This window comes from Mus caroli, unplaced genomic scaffold, assembly GCF_978045245.1.
Source record: "Mus caroli unplaced genomic scaffold, Mus_caroli_1 scaffold_3, whole genome shotgun sequence".
Classification (NCBI taxonomy): domain Eukaryota; kingdom Metazoa; phylum Chordata; class Mammalia; order Rodentia; family Muridae; genus Mus; species Mus caroli.
The window spans coordinates 81,408,896-81,428,411 of record NW_028227258.1 but is presented as its reverse complement, the minus strand read 5'-3'; the positions used below and the strand labels follow the sequence as shown (position 1 = coordinate 81,428,411).

At 37.6% G+C, this 19,516-nt stretch overlaps 1 protein-coding gene across 6 annotated transcripts in view; it reads right to left on the bottom strand.

Annotated features, from left to right (window-relative positions):
• Gria2 (glutamate ionotropic receptor AMPA type subunit 2) overlaps positions 1-14,087 on the bottom strand; it is a 124,186-nt gene extending 110,099 nt beyond the window's left edge. For 4 of the 6 annotated variants that reach the window (XM_029475049.2, XM_029475050.2, XM_021159171.3 and 1 more), the window contains exons 1-2: positions 13,549-14,086; positions 12,897-13,037 (exon numbers count right to left, since the gene is read on the bottom strand). In XM_029475049.2, coding sequence (XP_029330909.1) covers positions 12,897-13,037; positions 13,549-13,636 — 229 coding nt within the window. In that variant the 5' untranslated portion in view covers positions 13,637-14,086. Of the gene's footprint in view, positions 1-12,896; positions 13,038-13,548 lie in introns of all 6 variants that reach the window. The other 2 variants (XM_021159170.3, XM_085835816.1) reach the window with 1 other exon arrangement.
• Between the last annotated feature and the right edge of the window lie 5,429 nt (positions 14,088-19,516).

Here is a 19,516-nt window from a genome sequence, read left to right as displayed (position 1 = left end):
TCTCAACTCCTCACCCATAGAGTCTTTCTATGTCTGTTTGGGGTTTCTTGGTTGTTTTGTTTCTGTTTACATGGATGGAGGCTTGCCATTTCCATTTGCATTGCTCTCTAGGGCTACTTTCCCCCACCTTACTTAAATTCTCTCTTTCTCCTCCTCCTCCTCCTCCTACTCCTCCTCCTCCTACTCCTACTCTTCTTCTTCTTCTTCTTCTTCTTCTTCTTCTTCTTCTTCTTCTTCTTCTTCTTCTTCTTCTTCTTCTTCTTCTTCTTCTTCTTCTTTTCTCTCTCTCTCTCTCTCTCTCTCTCTCTCTCTCTCTCTCTCTCTCTCTCTCTCTCATTCACAGAGCACAATTTGTACTACCCTTAGGCTCATGTATATAAAGCCAACCATTGGAATGTGTGATCTACCTTAAACTGAATCTCATTTATCTAGAAAACAGGCACAGCTCAGCAGCAATCCTGTTATGTCCAGAACACACTATATCTCCAGATCTCCTCTTCTCTCCCATTTCCTACAAGCCTTGTTATAAATGCCTTTAGAGTCAATTTCAAAACTTCTGTATAGCTTAAATTTTAACTCACCCCAAACAGCAACATATTATTTCAAATAATGGCTTAGTTTCTTTTTATTTTTGTTATACATAAAAGTTACTTTTTTTGAGATAATCATGATGTTTTACACCAAGAATTTTTAGATTGCTGTAAAATCAATGTTTGGATTAAATAATATTTGTTTTAGAACTAAGATTATGATGGTAGGATGTCTGTGTTCCTTAGCTTATTCAGAGCAGTTATTTATATTAACATTTGAAAATATGCTATGCCCCTTACCATTGTAAAACTTATAGCTTGATTATCAATCACTAATCTAAACTAGTTTTAATAAAGAACAAAATTTGTTTATTTGTATTCATTTATTTAAAGACCAACAAACAAGCTTGTCTGCACTAATTCAAAGTGCATTAAAGAGATTTTGGTACACAAAATAACTTGCAAATTATTGCTTCAAACTTGAATCAAAATATTTTTTAAAGATCTGAAATTAGCATTATAGTTATCAACAGTGGAATTTACAATTGGAAAAACTTTTTTTTTGTTGTTTTCAGGAATATGTGCAAAGACGATATTTAAAACAATGACTTTTCACCTCTAAAATCGTTTTTTTTGTTTTCATCACAAGATTGGCAATTAACAGTTTCATTTTAAAATACTTCAATTCACTTCTCTATCCAAGACATAGCATAAGATTTATAAATGAACTACAAACAATAACTATAAAATCTAATATAATAAGATTGTCTAGTTGGTGTAGTAACTTCCTTTGCCATAGACCTCTCGAACCATCAATAATTTCCAGTATATGAACTGTTCTTGTTACTGTCACATTTGACATTACTGCAGGAAGCAGTCTAGAACAGATATCCACAAAATGTTTGAAGAAGATAGACAAATTCTGTGACAGCTTTTTGTGCATACAAGATTGACTTGGCACTCAACAGATCAGTGCTTCTCTTTTTATGCCCTACATTTTGCCCCAACCTTGATTCCAAACTCATGATGTATAGCTTTCCTTATAAATTTATGGATTTGTCTTAAAAGAGTAGGTATGTTTCAACTTCTTGCTACACTACATTAGAGTAATATAGCTGCTGACTGTAACATAAGGTAACATCAAAGTGAGGCAGTGACTAACTTCATAAAGCTTAGATAAGTCTCTAATATTTTCATGCATTACTGTGACTACGTGTCCAGTCAGATGCCTATGTTTCACAAAGCAAGTGGAGTAGTTATTTTAATTATTTTTAAACACTCCACATGTCTTAGCAGATGAGAAACAGGCAAATAAAGCCCATTAATCTACACTGTCAAAAGAATATGACAAAGGATTCCATAGCCATCAACAATCTATAGGTTGCTGATTCCCAAGAGAGCGTAAAATGAAACTGGTTTGTGTCTATTGCCTTTTTCTTAATGGGAACCTAAGACCTTCATTGTTGGTCCTTAAATACATTAATGGTGAAAGGGTAAATAAGTAGTGTAAACCTATGATTTAACTTATGAACAAATTTCAGCTCTTCCTTCTTATCTGTGAAAGGGGCCGTGGGTGAGGGAGATGCCAAAGTTATTCCCGAAAATACATACTCAACACTTTTCTAAAACTGATGAGAAAATATAATCGTTACTTGTGGTATACTGACTCACTTGTTACAAATTCATCTGGACATTCATTTTACCACTCAATACCTCTAATTGTATTATAAGTATGACAAGGAAAGTGAACCCTATCTTACCCAGACTAAATGTCATGTATTGCACCATGAAACTGCTAATTATTTTCAAGCCTATTTCTGCCTGAATTCAAGCCTTTGTCTCTCCAGACTGCCTCTCATTTACACAAATATAATTTAATTAATTAAACAAGAGAAAGATTGGGAATCTATAAAGTGCTTGATTCTGTAAAGTGCTGAGATATCTTAACTTTAGATTAGGAAGGTATACTAAAGTTAGTGGTTTTCAGCATTCTGAAGTGTACTACACAATAAAGGGGATGGATGCACTCCTACTCAATGTCAGGAACTCTAATTTGATGGTCACTCACATTTAATTGTAATCTACACTGTATTTGTAGTAGTTCCTGTGGTTGATTTTGTTAGTCTCTTTGTCAGTAAGTAGCATTTGTTCTGCTCAGGTGTCAAAGATCTATTAAAAGATACTTATAGGGGTTTTTTTTTCCACTTTTTAACATTTTTATTACATAGTTTCCTCAATTACTATCCCAAAAGTCCCCCATACCCTCCCCCCGCACTTCCCTACCCACCCATTCCCATTTTTTTTGGCCCTGGCGTTCCCCTGTACTGGGGCATATAAAGTTTGCGTGTCCAATGGGCCTCTCTTTCCAGTGATGGCCGACTAGGCCATCTTTTGATACATATGCAGCTAGAGTCAAGAGCTCCGGGGTACTGGTCAGTTCATAATGTTGTTCCACCTACAGGGTTGCAGATCCCTTTAGCTCCTTGGGTACTTTCTCTAGCTCCTCCATTGGGAACCCTGTGATCCATCCAATAGCTGACTGTGAGCATCCACTTCTGTGTTTGTTAGGCCCCAGCATAGTCTCACAAGAGACAGCTATATCTGAGTCCTTTCAGCAAAATCTTGCTAGTGTATGCAATGGTGTCAGCGTTTGGAAGCTGATTATGGGATGGATCCCTGGTGTGTCTTAGCATGTCATCATCCAAGATGTCCACTAAGAATAATCAAATTTTGCTATTTTGTACATATGTGTGGCCAAGTTCATCCCTCCAGTTTTTATGACTGTATCTTAACAAAATCCTGTAAAGGATGGTTACTTTCTAAAAAGCTGAAAACTGGGAAACTGGAAAGCAACTTCTCAGTGTCCACACCGAGCCACAGGACTGGAAGGCAGTCCCCAGGCTGCTTCAGGGTTGTGGGTTCCAGGAATTCACGGTGTATGTTTCTTAATGTTCACAGAAGAAAACCTTCACTCTTCACTATAATGCTAACCATTGACTTACTTCTTTCCAAGACAGAAACCTCAAGATTTTATGAACTTTTCCTGCAAAGAGTTAAAAGTATTTACGTTCTTGCTAACGTTTGAATTACGGCCCTTCCCCTTAAAACAGTCTCTCCATAGAAAAATGTCAATGGCCTGTAAATGTACAGATAAAACACTGTAAAAGAATGAGTTAAACTATAAAATTTGGAAGACCTCAGAGGTTATAAAGCAATCTTCACCATCTTCCACATAAATCAAAGCAAACCTGAAATTCAACATTTTACAAATATGAAATACATTTCACAAAAGAAGATAATGACAATCAAAATGTGATAGAACACAAAATGTATTAAGAAAAATTAATAAATCTCTCTGTGTCTGTCTTTATGTCTATCTCTGTGTCTCTGTCTGTCTGTCTGTCTGTCTCTCTCTCTCTCTCCACACACACACACACACACACACACACAATTGCACAAATATATCTCTAAACATATCACTTTCCTTTGCCAGTGTCTCACATACAAATGAAGTGCCATTTTACAAACTATTTCTGTGTTATCTGGATTACTGCAAATGAATAGTTCCATTAAACACATGTAATTCACAACAAATAGCAGACACAAATCTCTTGATAATTATGTCTTCATTGTTTGAAATTAGCACCATGAAAGTCTATTTAAACAGATTGACCAAACTCCCCCCAGAATGCAATCTTATATTTTATAATGAAATTATTTATTGTATTATCCTAAAAACTTTCTTTCAGATAATTCTCTTAAATGTAGCTGTTGTACATGATCTTAACCCTACTATGTGGGAAGCTGAGGCAGAAGATGCCAAGTTTGAGGCCAAGATATTTGAGAATTATAAATAACTAAAAAAATATATTCTCATGAGTTACTAGATTTCAAGTATTAGAAATATCCAAATGAATTTCCATTTAAAATATTTTCATTGTTAAATTTTATAATTACTTAAAATTTAAAACATCTGTTTATTAAGTAGTCAGATTATTGTTAAATGTATATATGTGTGAGTGAAGGTTAAATAAACAGAAATGCCTCATTAGTGTTGACATAGACTGCTCCTTGATCTTTCGAAATAAGCTCCCTGGCATTTATCAAGCAGATGTGGAATGGCTGCACCTGACAACCCCATGGTACCACAGTCTAGCTATTTGTGTCAACTGTTTCCTAAGCTATGATATCTCCCAAGTCATTTCTGTCACTGTTTCATCTTCTATGTTTAAAGGTGGCTTTTTTCTCCCATCCCAGAATGATAAAACACCTCAGTGTTGTGTTTTGAAAAAGGAACATAGACACTGCCTCCTTACCTGATTTCCCTGTACACACAGTAAATCATTTCTATACCACATCAAAATTAATCTTACAGTAAGAATTCAATCAATTGTAAAATTCCTATGAAAGTTCAGATGATTCACTCTGGAAAAGACCCAAGAGAAGCAACCATCAAACCAAAGTAAACGTTGAAGAAGAGAAAGAGGGAGGAAATTCAAGTGTTAATTCTTACAGCTCTGGCTAGTGACAAAGTTCCAGTGCCTGCGATGTGTCCCCTTGCTCTTCATGGTCTATGTTCTTGCACTTTACATATGGTATTTGCAATATACATAAGAGAATATCTTCATTGATATGGAGATTCTTGCTTAAACATGATGACCCTCTCACACATAAGAAATGAAACCTATATAATCCCGTGGTTGACATTCTTGCAGCAGCAACTGGGCTGATGTTAATGGATGCTAAATCAGAAACAAACCTCTGACTGAGGGTTAAAATCAGCCATAAAAGACTAATGGGATAACGCAATCTTTTCTGATGTCAAGTTATGTAACTCAAACTTCAATGTTGGACATGGAAATGAATAATTTAGTCTATATTCTTTTGTGGGTGGAGAATTATACAAGACACACATATATTTTATTAAAGCAATAGACAGTCTTGTGTTATATAAATATATTTGTTCCATGTCTATCAGTAGAATCCAAGTGTTTAGTAAGCTAGATAAAATATGTATGATGCAGGGATATTTTCTGAGGCTTACAGACATTCATCAGAGTAACAGCTTCAAAGGGACACAAAAGAAGAAAATGGCAAACATTTAGAGTTAATTTTACATGCGGAGAAGGGAGTATCATAGCATTAAGGTGCCCTATTCAAATTACTTTAGACGGACAAAAATTTAGGAAAAACGTCAGTCCAACCTACTTTTTTTATCGTATTTTGAACATTGAAATAACTACCAAAAATGGAGAATTCAGCACTAAATAGATTTTACAAAACTAAAATCGTAATTTCTGAAGTCTCAAAATATTAAAATTAATAAAAGCATTATGACTTTTGACATAGAAATGACTTTTTAGGCATAAGATAAAGATAAATCAAAGTAGCATAAGAAATTCTTTACTTAAAAATGTCTTTCTGAAATCGGCCCGTTATTTCACAACTCTCCTGATTCTATTTTGCTGAAGACTGTTATTAAGTTTAACATATTAAATCTTACAACTGTCCCTAGCCTTAATCCATAAGTTAGAAGTAAGCACTTAGACTGTTGATCAAATTAATATGCTAATGTAAAAATGAAATATAATAAGTTAATATACCCAAAAAGTATCAATATAGTGAAAGACAGAGCAAAACTACTAGAGACTAACTTAAAGATAAATTATATGCTCAGAAGAAAAAAAATTCATGTATACAATGTAATCACAATACACACAAACACACACACACTCACACACATGCGCACACATACATGCACACACACACACATATACAAACACTCAATGCAATAGATTTCAAAATGTTCTCTGAAAAATACAAATTTTTAATTCTAGACATTTCAGTTAATTTTTTTCACTAAAAGAATAAACACAAAAAATTATTCTGTATGACGTCTTAGCAGACTAGTACTGGAGAGTTACTAAAAGAGTAGAAGAAAATGAGCATTTTCTTCGAAATTGGTAACTATTGTTTCAAAAATATATAAAATTTCAAATCATGTTATATACATATATATAATTTTAAATCATGATTAGTTCTGAAATATCAACGTTGAGCTCAAAAGTTCATTTTCCAGTTTCATGGAAGGGGAACAACATTATAACAGGTTTGATAATTATTAAACCCACTTGAGATAATCTCAGAAATTTTGACTAAAAATTGCCATTAAGAGAGTTTTATTCTTTCAATAGGATCCATAGAATCTTCAGTAGAATCCAGTATTTTTTTTACAAAGGGGAGGGGAGTGGAATAGTACTCAGAGGCTAATAAAGCCCAGTCAATGTTTGACTCTAACGCAAGATGAAAAGACGAAAAAAAAAATAGTTCCTCATTTCTCTTTAGTTGTTAACCTCTGATAAAATGAGCTCTGTGGTTAACTATGTCTGTTGAATTTTCTTACAGTGTCTGAAACACTGGAATCATTAGCAAGCCGCTGCTTCGTTCTTTACATCTTTCAAGATTACACATAGTTTGGAGATAACTGAAGGGGATTCCCTAGATGTCAAGAGAGCCTGAGAGCTCCTGAGAGCATCCAGTTGTCAGGGTGTCACAGTACAGTAACCTGCCTATGTACACTTGCTGAGAAACAAAATATCCTCCAGACGGAAGTAGCAAGATATCAAATAGCAGTCAAATACATAAGCATGCTATAGTTTCTTGTCATGATTTTTATTTACATACTAAGTTTCAGCCCAAAATACAATTATTTTAACCAATTACAATCTAATTTCTGTTCTGTGCTCTTCAATTTCCTTGAAATTTCTTAAATAAGAACAAAATTTTTGAAGGGCAGTAGTGGTTCACACCTTTAATCCCAGCACTCAGGAGGCAGAGGCAGGTAGATTTCTGACCTCGAGGCCAGCCTGGTCTACAGAGTGAGTTTCAGGACAACCAGAGCTACACAGAAAAACCCTGTCTTGAAAAAACCAAAATAAAATAAAATAAAATAAAATAAAATAATAAAAATAAACAGAAAATTTTCAGTACAGATAATTCAACAATAAATTACCTATTTATTATCTATTTAGATATAAATGAGCTATGTAGTTTCTCTAATGTTTCAGTTGAAAGGGCAATAGTTTCTCTTTCTGGTTTTTGTTTTTTTCCTTCATGTCATGATTTTTTTATAACAGCATCCAAGTTAGTTCTGGTTTTGTTAAACTCTTTATATTATAGTTAGTAATGGTATGTTTCATATATTTCTCAAGGAAAAAGCTATATGTGATGAACTGAGCAATCAATTCTTATGTAATTCTATAATTAAAAATATAGATGCACACATATGCCCCAAACACACAGGATTCCTTCTATGTACAGTGTACTGAAGGCTATTAAGCATTAAATAATTTGATGGACACAGATATACAATCTCAATAATTCAGTACTAAAATCCACTGATAGGAAAGACATCTTAGAACTAATATTTGGTAAAAAATTAAGGCTTAAAATCTGACACATACACACACACACACACACACACACACACACATCCGGGTGTGTGTGTGTGTGTGTGTGTGTGTGTGTAAGAATTATTTTAGAATTCTGTGCCTGTGATCAAGTTTGCAAAAATATGTAGAAATTTATAATTAAAAATAAACTCTTAAACAATCTGTTTCTTATAGTATTTACTGAATGTTATTTCCAAACATGGTATTGTAGTTAATTCTTTCTAAATACATTTAATTGATATTTTTATATGTCTCCAAATAACTTCATTTCATACGTCTTAGAAGGTATTCAATGTGTGCAGCAGTTTGATGGAGCACAATCTTTTCTCCAACATCTCCATCTGCTGGCTCAGAGAAAAATAAAATTTTAATCACTACTTTATGTAATTTTTAAATTATTATAATGTATGTACCATTATAGAATTAAAATATAAAAATGTTAAATTACTATTAGCTAGATAAATGCTCATTTATCATGATAATCAATTAGAATAAATTGAAACAGATGCATATAAGCAGATTTATTTGTTCTTTAATCCCCAAATTGTAGGAGATCGAATACTAATATATATAACCTATTTAAAAAGTTCTATTTAAACGTTTGTCTAATTGGTCCCCATATTCAATTTTACTAAAATCATTTATAGTATACAGTACTTAATATTTTTTTCTAAACACACTTCTTGGTTTTGTTAGCTAACCTCAGAGTGTGTACAGAAACACAAATATCAACTTATTCTTTTCTCAAAAATTGAGATTTTTTTCTTTTACTATGATGACTTACTCATGAAGACCTACTAGAGTTCTTTTCCATATTCACAGTAAACTACTCATACAGGACCTCAGAGGCTTCTCCTCATGAAAAGCATAGCATTTCAAAGTCTCCCAAAACCATTAGAAAGACCACTGAAGTAAATGATCAGAAAGCAATTGTTATTGGGATAATATTCATTTATTCTCTGACAATTGGAAGGTACTAGGGAGATTGTGGTACTGGATGGATGGATGGATGGATTGAATCGGTGGATGGATGAATGGGTGGATGGGTGGATGAGTGGATGGGTGGATAAATGGGTGGATGGGTAAAAGATTGGTTCTGAGGTCCCTCACTGCTTTCAACTCCTGCTAAAACGATAGTCTCAATTTTCTCTCTTCTTTTAGCTTTTAAATTTTTCTCATAATAAAAGCTTATTTAAACATTCATTTGAACAAAATCTAAAAGGAAAAGAAAGGGGGAGCAAGGGATCAGTGGGGAGAGGAGAAGGGCTTGAAAAGAAAAAAAAGGCAGAGGGAAAAAAGAAAAAAACACATTGGAAGTCTGTCTTTGTCTTCTCTGGTATCCATGGAAACAAAAAGGGAACAAACAGGTACTTTCATCATCTGGTTGTGACTGAAAAGGTGTGGGAGCTGAGTGCAGCAGAGCACATTCTAGATCAGAATAAAATGACTTCCTTTCATTTAACTCTTACACCATTCAGTAGACATCCTTAGACATTTCACTCTATGTCAGCCTCAGTGCTCCTGAGTAAGAGCATCCATCTCAGAAACACAGTTAAGTCACTAAGCAGATCCACTCCTCCACAAACCCATAGCCCTTCATTCTAAAGCTTTGCTTTCTTAACAAACAAATCTTAACAAATAACTTTTGTTCTCTGCACTCATTAGGATAAAGAATAATCTTGTTTAGAGGCAGCAATTAGTAATTCATACAATGCAACATTGTCATAACCTCCTTAGGTTTCCAGAGAAAATGGGGGAAAAACATTGTTGATCTTACTTGTCAATGTACTTAATGCTGCTGTATCTTTTCTATGAAAGATGACTAAATAGAGTAAGGAAACAAATTATCTATTTGCATTGGGGTAAAACCCAGAGCAGCCTCTAAGTGGTCATGTTTACCTTGATACATGGGGCAAGCAGACTTTTATTTATTTAACCTGGAAGTTGTGGCTATTTGGTTGTGCACACATATGCCTCCTCTGCTCTCATCTCCTTTCTTCCCTTTAAAGAGTTAAATTAATTGTATCATTTCTACTGTTCTTAGCCCCCTGCCTCCAAGGCAAATATTTGTCTTTGCAAGTTTTGGAAAATTGAAAGGGACAAAATAAATTAATAAATTATATAAATTGACTTTTTACCACTTGCCAATGTGCACTCTAGAAAATTCTGTTTGCAGAGCCTCATTTCTATTACTGTGCCATATCAGTTATCTGTAGTAGTCAGTAAGCTTACAGCATTGGAGTTGCAAAGTCAAGGTCCTGGGTTCTCCTGAGGCATTGTTTCTCTTTTTCTTCCTGTTATTTTAGTGCCTGGTATACTGCTCTGTGGGTGGGGTAGTCTTATGATCTGGGAATGTATAAGAATGTTTGCTTCAGTGACTTTTAAAGGAAAAAATCTATTTAAAAAATGAAGGCTTGAATATACTTCATTTTAGAACTATGGTCAGATATATAAAATTCAGTATGTAAAAGAAAACAATGTATTTGTTCCATGTGTGTGTACTCTTGCCACATATCTCATTTCAGTACAATTCATACTAGAAATAAACCCAGTCAACGATATTGGCCTGAGGATACATGCCACACAAAGTACAACCTCTGAGCCTTAAAGAGCCCCAATACAGTGGCTCAGCACCTGTTGGAACAGAGAAACAACGTTTAGTTTCGTGGGTGTATTTGTTATTTTCCCAGTTAGCTCATCTCTTTATTTGTTACCAACGATCAACTTCTTGATTATTAAATATTTTCAAAATGTTTTAATATTTCAGAATCTTTGTGTAATCCCACTCGGCAGCGCACTGTGCATACAAATTTGTGCATACAAATGCAGCTGGGTAAAATTCAACTCAAGTTGCATGCCAAACTGTAACTCACAAGAAACGGAAACTTCTTTGGTAGCGCAGGAATGACCTAATTCAGTAGGTAAATAGGACAATTAAAGACGCCTTTCACATTTATTTAAAACATTTTCTTTGTGTCTATTATGTAATAAAATTTATTGCATTGGGATACTTTTCTGTAATATTCTATTACATTTTAAATTTTTATTCATTTATTTATTTGGAGGGGGCATGTGGAGGTCAGAGGACAATCAATATCCAAGCTTCATTTCTTTCCTTTTCCTCTCAGAGACCCGGGGAGTAATCTCAGGTCCGTCAGGTTTGAAGGAAATGTTTTTACCCACTGAGCCATCTAGTGTCTCTTCTATGAGGAAGTTCTCTCTCTCTCTCTCTCTCTCTCTCTCTCTCTCTCTCTCTCTCTCTCTCTCTCTTTCTATCTCTGACTCTATTTTCACCAACATCTCTCTCTTTCTCTCTGCCTCTTTCCTCAACATTAGCATATTAAGAGAACTATCCTTAAAAGGCTCCTTCAGAAAAACTAGAATTCTGGTCTTGTAAATGACCAGAACCACATTATCACCCTATGCATTTCTTCACCTATTTGTTTGCGGACAGGGTTTGCAAACTGGCCTGCTGATGTCCCTGGTGTTACAGAACTAAAGCACAGAATACATGACAGACTTTGGGGGGCGGGGGTGGGGTGGGGCGTGGGTGGGATGGCAACCGGTTGTGGGAACACTGCCTTGGGCATTTCCTCTGGTGATTTTCCGCTCTGTTACAGGGGAACCAAAGTGGGAGGTGAACCACCTGCAAATCATCCCCCAAATTGTTATCTATGGAATGGAAGCTAAGAACACCAAGGCAGGAAACATCTGCCAGCCTGGAGGCCGGAAATGGTAGCAGCTGGGAGCGCGCAGGATGCTGCCTCAGCGCGGGGACCTAGTCCTCGGCCTCGGGCGACCTCGCACTTGCCCAGCAAGTGGACACCAGTCATTCTGCCTAAAGCCTTGCCAGAGCGTCCTCATGAGTTCCAGATCCCTACGCAGAGGCCAGGGGATGATACTGAAAACTGCAAAAGCTAAAATGGCTGGTCTGCGACTTCTTCAGATTTTAAAACTCAGCCGGATGCAATCGCTTCCGAGTCATCCTCAGTCTCCAGTCGCCTTTGCCTGAGCCTGCGACCCTGGAACAAAGCACGCGCGGCTGGTGAGCACTCAGGCCACCCTCGCCTCTACTTGGGCGTAGCTTCAGGGAACTGAGAATGCACCTAGCTTCTGTTCCTCGCCTTCCTCATCCCTGTTCTGCCGGCGATCAGGTTGAGGTTTGTATCTGGTAGGCATCCCCATCAACAGCCTCATCCCCCGCTGCCCGCATCCTCAGCCCTTCGGGGTCTCCATTCTCTTAGCATCCCTTCCATGCCCGCTCACACAAGCCAGTCAGGGCCTGCGTCAGTCTCGTGCCCGCGCCCCTCGGGTGGGCATTATGTAACAGCCCCGGGCCCAACTCCTCAACCATTGCAATAACTTGTCCCGTGCAATAGGAAGACGTGGGGCTTGCGGGGACTGTAGGTCGAAGCTGCCCTGCCAGGCTACCGGACTAAGGCATGAGATCTATCCAACAGTCCCACAGCGCGCCCTGGGGAACAGCGTGTTCTCTTTTGGTAGAGTGCCAATAGGCGCGCAAGAGGGAGGGGGTTGGGAGATCCTCTTTAGAGGCGCCAGAATCAAGCAAAAACCCCCTGAATTTGAAAGAACAGTCCAAGTCCAACCCCTACCCCAGATTCTAGGGTGCACATACTGCGCATACTGTTCAGTGCCTTTTGTCCCCACTTCACTGCCCACTGGTCAGTGGGGGTCCCAAAGATTACAGCCACCTTCTCGCTGTACCTTCACACGCACGCGCGTGTTCAATCACTCCCACCCACACATGACAAGCCAGCAACACACACACACACACACACACACACACACACACACACACACACACAGAGGCACACCATCCTTCACTGGCACTCACAGGCTTGCTTTCCCTGTGTCCCTGTGCAGCACTGGAAAGATATGAATATTCATTACTTACAAGCATTGGTGACTGCGAAACTGTTGGCTACCTCCAAATTGTCGATATGGGGTGTCAGTCTGAACTCCGAAGTGGAAAACTGAACCATCCCTACCCGAAATGCACTGTATTCTTGATCAGCGCCCCTTGGAAATAGCCCCCCTGCAAAAAGAAACAGCAAGCAAGAGAACGATGTCAGAGCCCTGGAGAGATAAGAGTGGGATGCTAGCACCCAACAGCCCCAGAGTCTCTTATTCACACTACCCGCTATAATAAACGTAATCAGTGAGTTGGGCAGCAAGGATCCAAAAGGTGCCCAACGGATCTAAGGCAAGGGGGAGAGTCTAAAGACGAAAAAGATTCTCCCTTTTAATCTTAAGCTTTGCGATCATTCCCCTGAAAATCTGAGCACACTAGGAGATGCCTTCAAGGCAGAAGTAACGCAGTCCCTGGTCAGAAATGAACAGATCCTTTCCCCTCTATTGTGTTAAAAGGCATAGTCATTTCTTTTTGCTTCAGCCTAAGAAAATCATGTATATTCTAGGTAGTTTCAATCTGGAATGCAGTCAAGGTATGACATAAGTCTACATGACATGAATTAATTTGCACACTGTGAACAAAGATTACCACCAAATTATGCACAATTCAAAGGCATAACACAAAAGGTACCTACCTATCTGTATGCTGTTAGAAGAGACACCAAAAATCATTCCCCATAAAACAGGAGAAAGGAGGACAGAAATATGCATAATCTTTTGCATTTCCAAGAAAAGTAGAGCATCCACAAAATATCCCCTCGTTTTCCTTTCCTCCTTTTCCTCCTTTGACCGTTTTCCTCAGCAAATTAGATCCTCTGCATTTTGAGGTCGAAATTTAGCAAGGAGCTGCTAAAAACACGAAGTGAAGGCAGAAGAACCCTTATTTCCCAGGTTTAGCCGGTGGCTGTTGATGCCTGCGTCCTGTCCCTGCTCCTGAAGTCCCGAGGACTGGCTGAATGCAGTTTTTAGCTGAGCTGCCGCTGTGGTCCCGGTGTCTGGGAATATCAGCACCCTCCCATGCACTCACACAATCACCCTCTCTCGAGCTCTCTTCTCCCTCTCTCCTCTCTCACACGCGCGCGCACACACATACACACACATACACACACACACGCACACACACAGGAAAGTCACAGAGAGGGGCAGGCAGTCCCGGACGCGCGTGCGCGACTCGAGGCAGGCGGCGAGCTCGCGCACCCACCCCTCCCCCGCACAGCGCCCCGCACCCCGCACAGCCCTGGCAGCTTCTGCGTGGTGCCGAGAAAGCGCGGTTCAGAGTCGGGCAGCCTGGTGCCTCTTAGAGACCTCCAGTCTTGCGCATTCGATTTTAGCACCGCGGACAGCGCTTTGGTCCCTGCTATGGGCTGAGGTTGCAGGGTTTACTGTAGCTGCAGAGATGTTCCAGCCAGATCCAAATGCTGCAAAACTGATTTCCGGTTGCTATGCCTAGGAAGCCGAACTGCTAATTGCTGTTGGCGGCGAAGCTTTCTTCCGTAGGGCCCTGTTTTACATTAAGCACAAAGAATATGATTTGATTGTCTCAAAATCCACTTAGCAGTATCCACACACTGTCTTCTGCCTCACCTGACCCAGATAAAAAGCAAACAAAATACTCCCTGAAGGGACAACTCCAAAAATTGTGAACTTTAGCTTCCTATAATGCAAGCATAATCTCAGGGAAACCCAAAATTCTATCCTTAACTATAAAAGATGCCAAGACCGGGGTAACTCGATCGAACCTTTGAAGGACTTTGTGTAGGAATCCATCTTTAGAGTATGCCCCTTTGGGTTGTGGTTCGATTGTTCAAGCCACATTGCCTGTGGATTGCTCTTGTACTACAGTGCAGACTCCCTCCTGCTGTAAAGCCATGTAGACTTGGCTCTTAGATGTCCGTTTTGTATAGGGATTGAAAGAACCGTAGGTTTCTGGGAAAAAAAAAAAAAAAAACAAAACAAAACACCAAAGGTAGTCTAGAATGGATGTATCACTTCGTAATCTTTCCAGACTCTTAGTTACAAACTAGATACCCCATTACATTATGGCCGTAAGTTTCAAAAATAATCACTGCCTCAAGGAAGTAGGTTACCTCATTACATCGAGCCTGCTTGGGTGTCTGGACTGTAACCAATACATTAAAAATTAAAGTCTGGGAGAAGGGGCTTGGTAAAGCATAGCGATGATTGTATATGCCTGTGAAATCCATGTTCAAAACTCCACTTCATGCCAAGCCATCTCTATATACTTGCGTGACAAGTCTCTCTGAAGCCTCAGAAATTCTTTACCAAATTGTATGTGTTTTGTTTTAAACAGAGAAATGAAAGAGGTCTTATTTCAGAGATCTGTTGCCAGGAGCCAGGAGATTCAAACTGACAGCATCAAAGGGAAAATTGGCTGATGGCCCAAAGTGCATGAGAGCACACCATAGTTAAACCTTATGGAGAAAATGTGACTTTAATATCACACATGGTTTTTAACCACCTTAAATCATACTCTGCCTTAGTCACTGGGTCTAAAAGTCCCCATTTATTAAAACAAATTTTAAAATACATGTTTTTCATAAAAATGAGAAGGAATGAAGAAAACCAAAAAAACAAAGTAATACCTGTGGCTTCCAAATATTGTAAGCTTGTGATTTTATGTCATTCTCTCTCTCTCTCTCTCTCTCTCTCTCTCTCTCTCTCTCTCTCTCTCTCTCTCTCTCTCTCTCTCTCTCTGTTACTCACCTCTCTTTGTCCTCCCCTGTTGCCCCCTCTGTCTGTGTGTGTGTGTGGGGGGGTGTTTGTTCCTAAGGCAGGAATGCATAACATATGTATAATGTACTAAGCTTACATATTCTGGGTGAAAATACCTTCTTTTTATAACCAATAATTCATCTCACCTGGGAATCAAAAATTCCACATTCATTTAAGCCGGTCCTCTAAATAGGAACATACAAAGCCTTGTAGAAAATCAATAAGAATAAAATTATAGGCAAAACAAGAATTATAAATACCCCAACTTGTTACATAAAGAATAATCAAACAAATTACATACATTTTCATCTCTACTTCTGACACCCAGCACAAGAGTGGTTTGAAGTTTATGAACTTCTACATCTAAAAGAACCAGATCAACAGACACAGCAAGTAAATTTCTCCTCAGTAACATTCTTCTTATACTTGCTATTTAATGTTTGCCACCAGAGCATCTTCAGGCTCATCCAAAGTGCTTTGAAATGATAGTTGATGATAAAGGGACAGGAGCTTGATTATGGAAAAAATGTGTGATACTTAATGTGTCCAGCAAGCAAATTAAAATTTAAAATAAAGGGACTCTTCGAAAGCAGCTTTCATTTTAACCTATTTGAAATTCAAGGGCAGTCATGAACTCAAAATTGACTGGATTTCATCCTTAAAGAACATGAATTTGCTGAATCATAGTGCTTTATCCCCAGGGAATATAAACAACCTTATCAAATATTACATTCTGCTGGTAAATTGTAATTGTACATAGTCTATAACATTTTATCAGACATTTTTGAAATGTGATTGCTACTCTAGTAGCAAATCTATGTTCAAAACTTAGGTAAACATCTGACATTCACACAGCTGGAAACATTTCCTACTAAAACTAACATAATTACATTAATATGATCTTCCATGAAGCTTTTCAATGCACTACATTAAGTAGTAGATATTCTTTTCACCACAGAATGCTGTCTAAGTATAATGACTTTAAACTGAATGGTGTAAATGGTTATACAGTAAATAGAAAAATACTGATGTTTGGTTTTTATATGCATAAAGATCACCCATTAAAGCCACAAAGCTTCGTGTTTCTTGAATACTTAAGTTTATCAATAACAAAATCAATTTTGAATATTACAAAGAAATTGAATAGAACAATAGGTTCTAAGGGCCTAGTTGCTGTTTTCTGCCCTCTGCTGTTCACTCGTGGAAACTGTAGCCCTTGAGCAACCTTTCAGATACAAGAAAATTCACAAAAAGTAAAAAATCAATATTAGCTTTCTCATTGATTGTTTCAGTGGTTGGTTGCTGCTGTTGTTTTTATTGAAATATATTTATATTGAAATATAATTTGTAGGATGATAACAGTTATATATTTTCTCATTCTTAGTCCACCTTTATTTCAATTATAATTTCTTTTAATTTTTAAAGTAAACTTTCACAAACTAACAAATTTAAGTGTTTGTCAAATCTTCAATTATTTTATATTCATATTCTATGATTAAAATAATTTTCATAAAGATATTTTGTCATGCATGGTGAATGGTGTGGAGGTAATTTTGAACAGACTTGAAACAAACTTCTAGAAGCATATCTAGTCAAAACTGTACTATTAACTCAGTTGTTACAGTTCATACTGATAAAGTCTGACAAAGCAGAAGCCATCATGACCCCGACAGGCCTGATTGAAACCTAGCAAAAGATGGGAGGTGGCCAAGGAAACAGTCCCTGTAGACAGAACAAAGTTCCAGTGTTCTAATCGTGAGACCCTATTTTTTAAGATACCAGAAAAAAATGAAGAAGAGTTGTAAAGATCTAAATATATAAAGAGAAATAGATTTTTGAGATTCTCAATTAAGAAAAAAATAGCTAAACATTAAGATTGAGATGATATTGTTCATACTGTTGTTTTGTCAGAATTTTAAATTATTGACTCTCAGCATGTCAAATTCAAAGCCCAAGGACACATATCTAAAACTAGTATTCATAAGCATTATAAATGTGTACGTACAAATATATGTAGGTATATGTCTGTATATACATATGATATCTAAAGTATAGAGTCCTAAAATAGAAAAAGACAGTATTCACTTTATGTTTGAAGGATTTGATAACATCAATTTCAATGATAGCATCTATAGATAGCAAGTGACTACAGTATTTATCTATTATTCTTGGTGCTATAAATTACGAGATTAAGATGATGTGACGAAGCCGGCCAGTGGTGGCACACGCCTTTATCCCAGCACTTGGGAGGCAGAGGTAGGCAGATTTCTGAGTTCGAGGCCAGCCTGCTCTCCAGAGTGAGTTCCAGGACAGCCAGAGCTATACAGAGAAACCCTGTCTTGAAAAACAAAACAAAACAAAAAACCAAACCAAACCAAAGCAACAACAACAACAAAAATGTGATGAGAAAATGACAAATTCGGATTTTGTGCAAAGTGAAAGATAAGGATGGTCATTGTGATGGATTATCTTGGGTTTGAACGTAACACACACAGGAAGAAGGAACTTCAATCAAGCTATTACATTCATTAGACTAATCTCTGGGTACATATATGGGGGCATTTCCTTAATTGTTGATTGATAGAGGAGGCATAAGGACACTGTGAGCACTCAGTATCTGGGCAGGTGGGCTCAGAAAGGTTGCTGAGAAGCCAGCAAACAAACCCAGTGAGTCATGTTTCTCTGCCATTTTTTACTTCAAGCACCTGCCTTGAAATCCTCTCATGGCTTTCTTCAACGATGGATCATAACCTATAAGCTGAAATAAGCCCTTTCCTCTCCAAGTGGATTTTGTTTATTACAGCAACAGAAAGCAAAGTAGAATAGTAGGCAAATATCTCTAATGCCAACTTTATCTTGGATTTCAAAGGGAGAAACATGTCATCAAGGGCTCACACCTGGACTGAGTCAAGCAGGGTTTAGCTAAGAAAAGGCTAGCATTTTGCCTAGGAAGGCAATTCATAGAAAGCCAATGACATCAGCAAATCATGGGCACATGCTGAGACTTACAAGTAGTTCAGTGTTTCTAGGAGAGGGAACACAAGGCAAAGATTGGTGGCAGAAACAAACAGGACTATAGCTTAAATTGTATGCAGTATATAAATATATATTATATGTGTATAAAACATACATATTTTTGCTTTATCTTACAGGAGAAAGGGACGTTTTATAGATCACAAGGAGCTAAATGCTCTAAGATTTGCTTTTCAGGCTATTTTGGAAGCAGTGTTTAGGTGGGAGCATACAGAATGTAGGAAGATACAGTGTGAGTCTGTGTTTCAGAAGGGATTATAAGGGCCGGAACTAAAAGAACCCCATCTGAGACAGGGCAAAAATGTTGGATTGAAAACTATTTAGGATAGACCCTTATTAAAACTTGCAAGTAGAATTGCATGTGATGGAACCAAAGGAGATGGAAAGACAAAGTTGGTTTTCATGGAGGAGACAGTGCCCGAAAGTACATGATCTCACCAGGGATTTTTGGAGAGCCCTGAAAATCAGAAAGATACAAAAGAGAGGGATGAGATTCATATAATGATAGTGTTTCATGTGATAGTTTCTACTTATTAAAAAGGCCAAATAAGTCTAAATAAATGAATCTTAATTACATTATGAATATTAAATGTGACTTTTATCGATATCGAGTCATTTTCTTCCTCTTTTCAATATAAGTTTAATGTTATAGCCTTGCACATTGGTGCACCAAACAATTTCCAATTTCTAATTCTTTAAAATAGGGTGTTACTGATGCTTGTGAGGGCTAGAAAGATGACTCAGTAATTAAGAGCGCACACTACTCTTGAAAAAGACCTAAGTTCAGATCTCAGCACTCACATTCAGTGACCCACAACTACCCATCTCCAGTTCAAG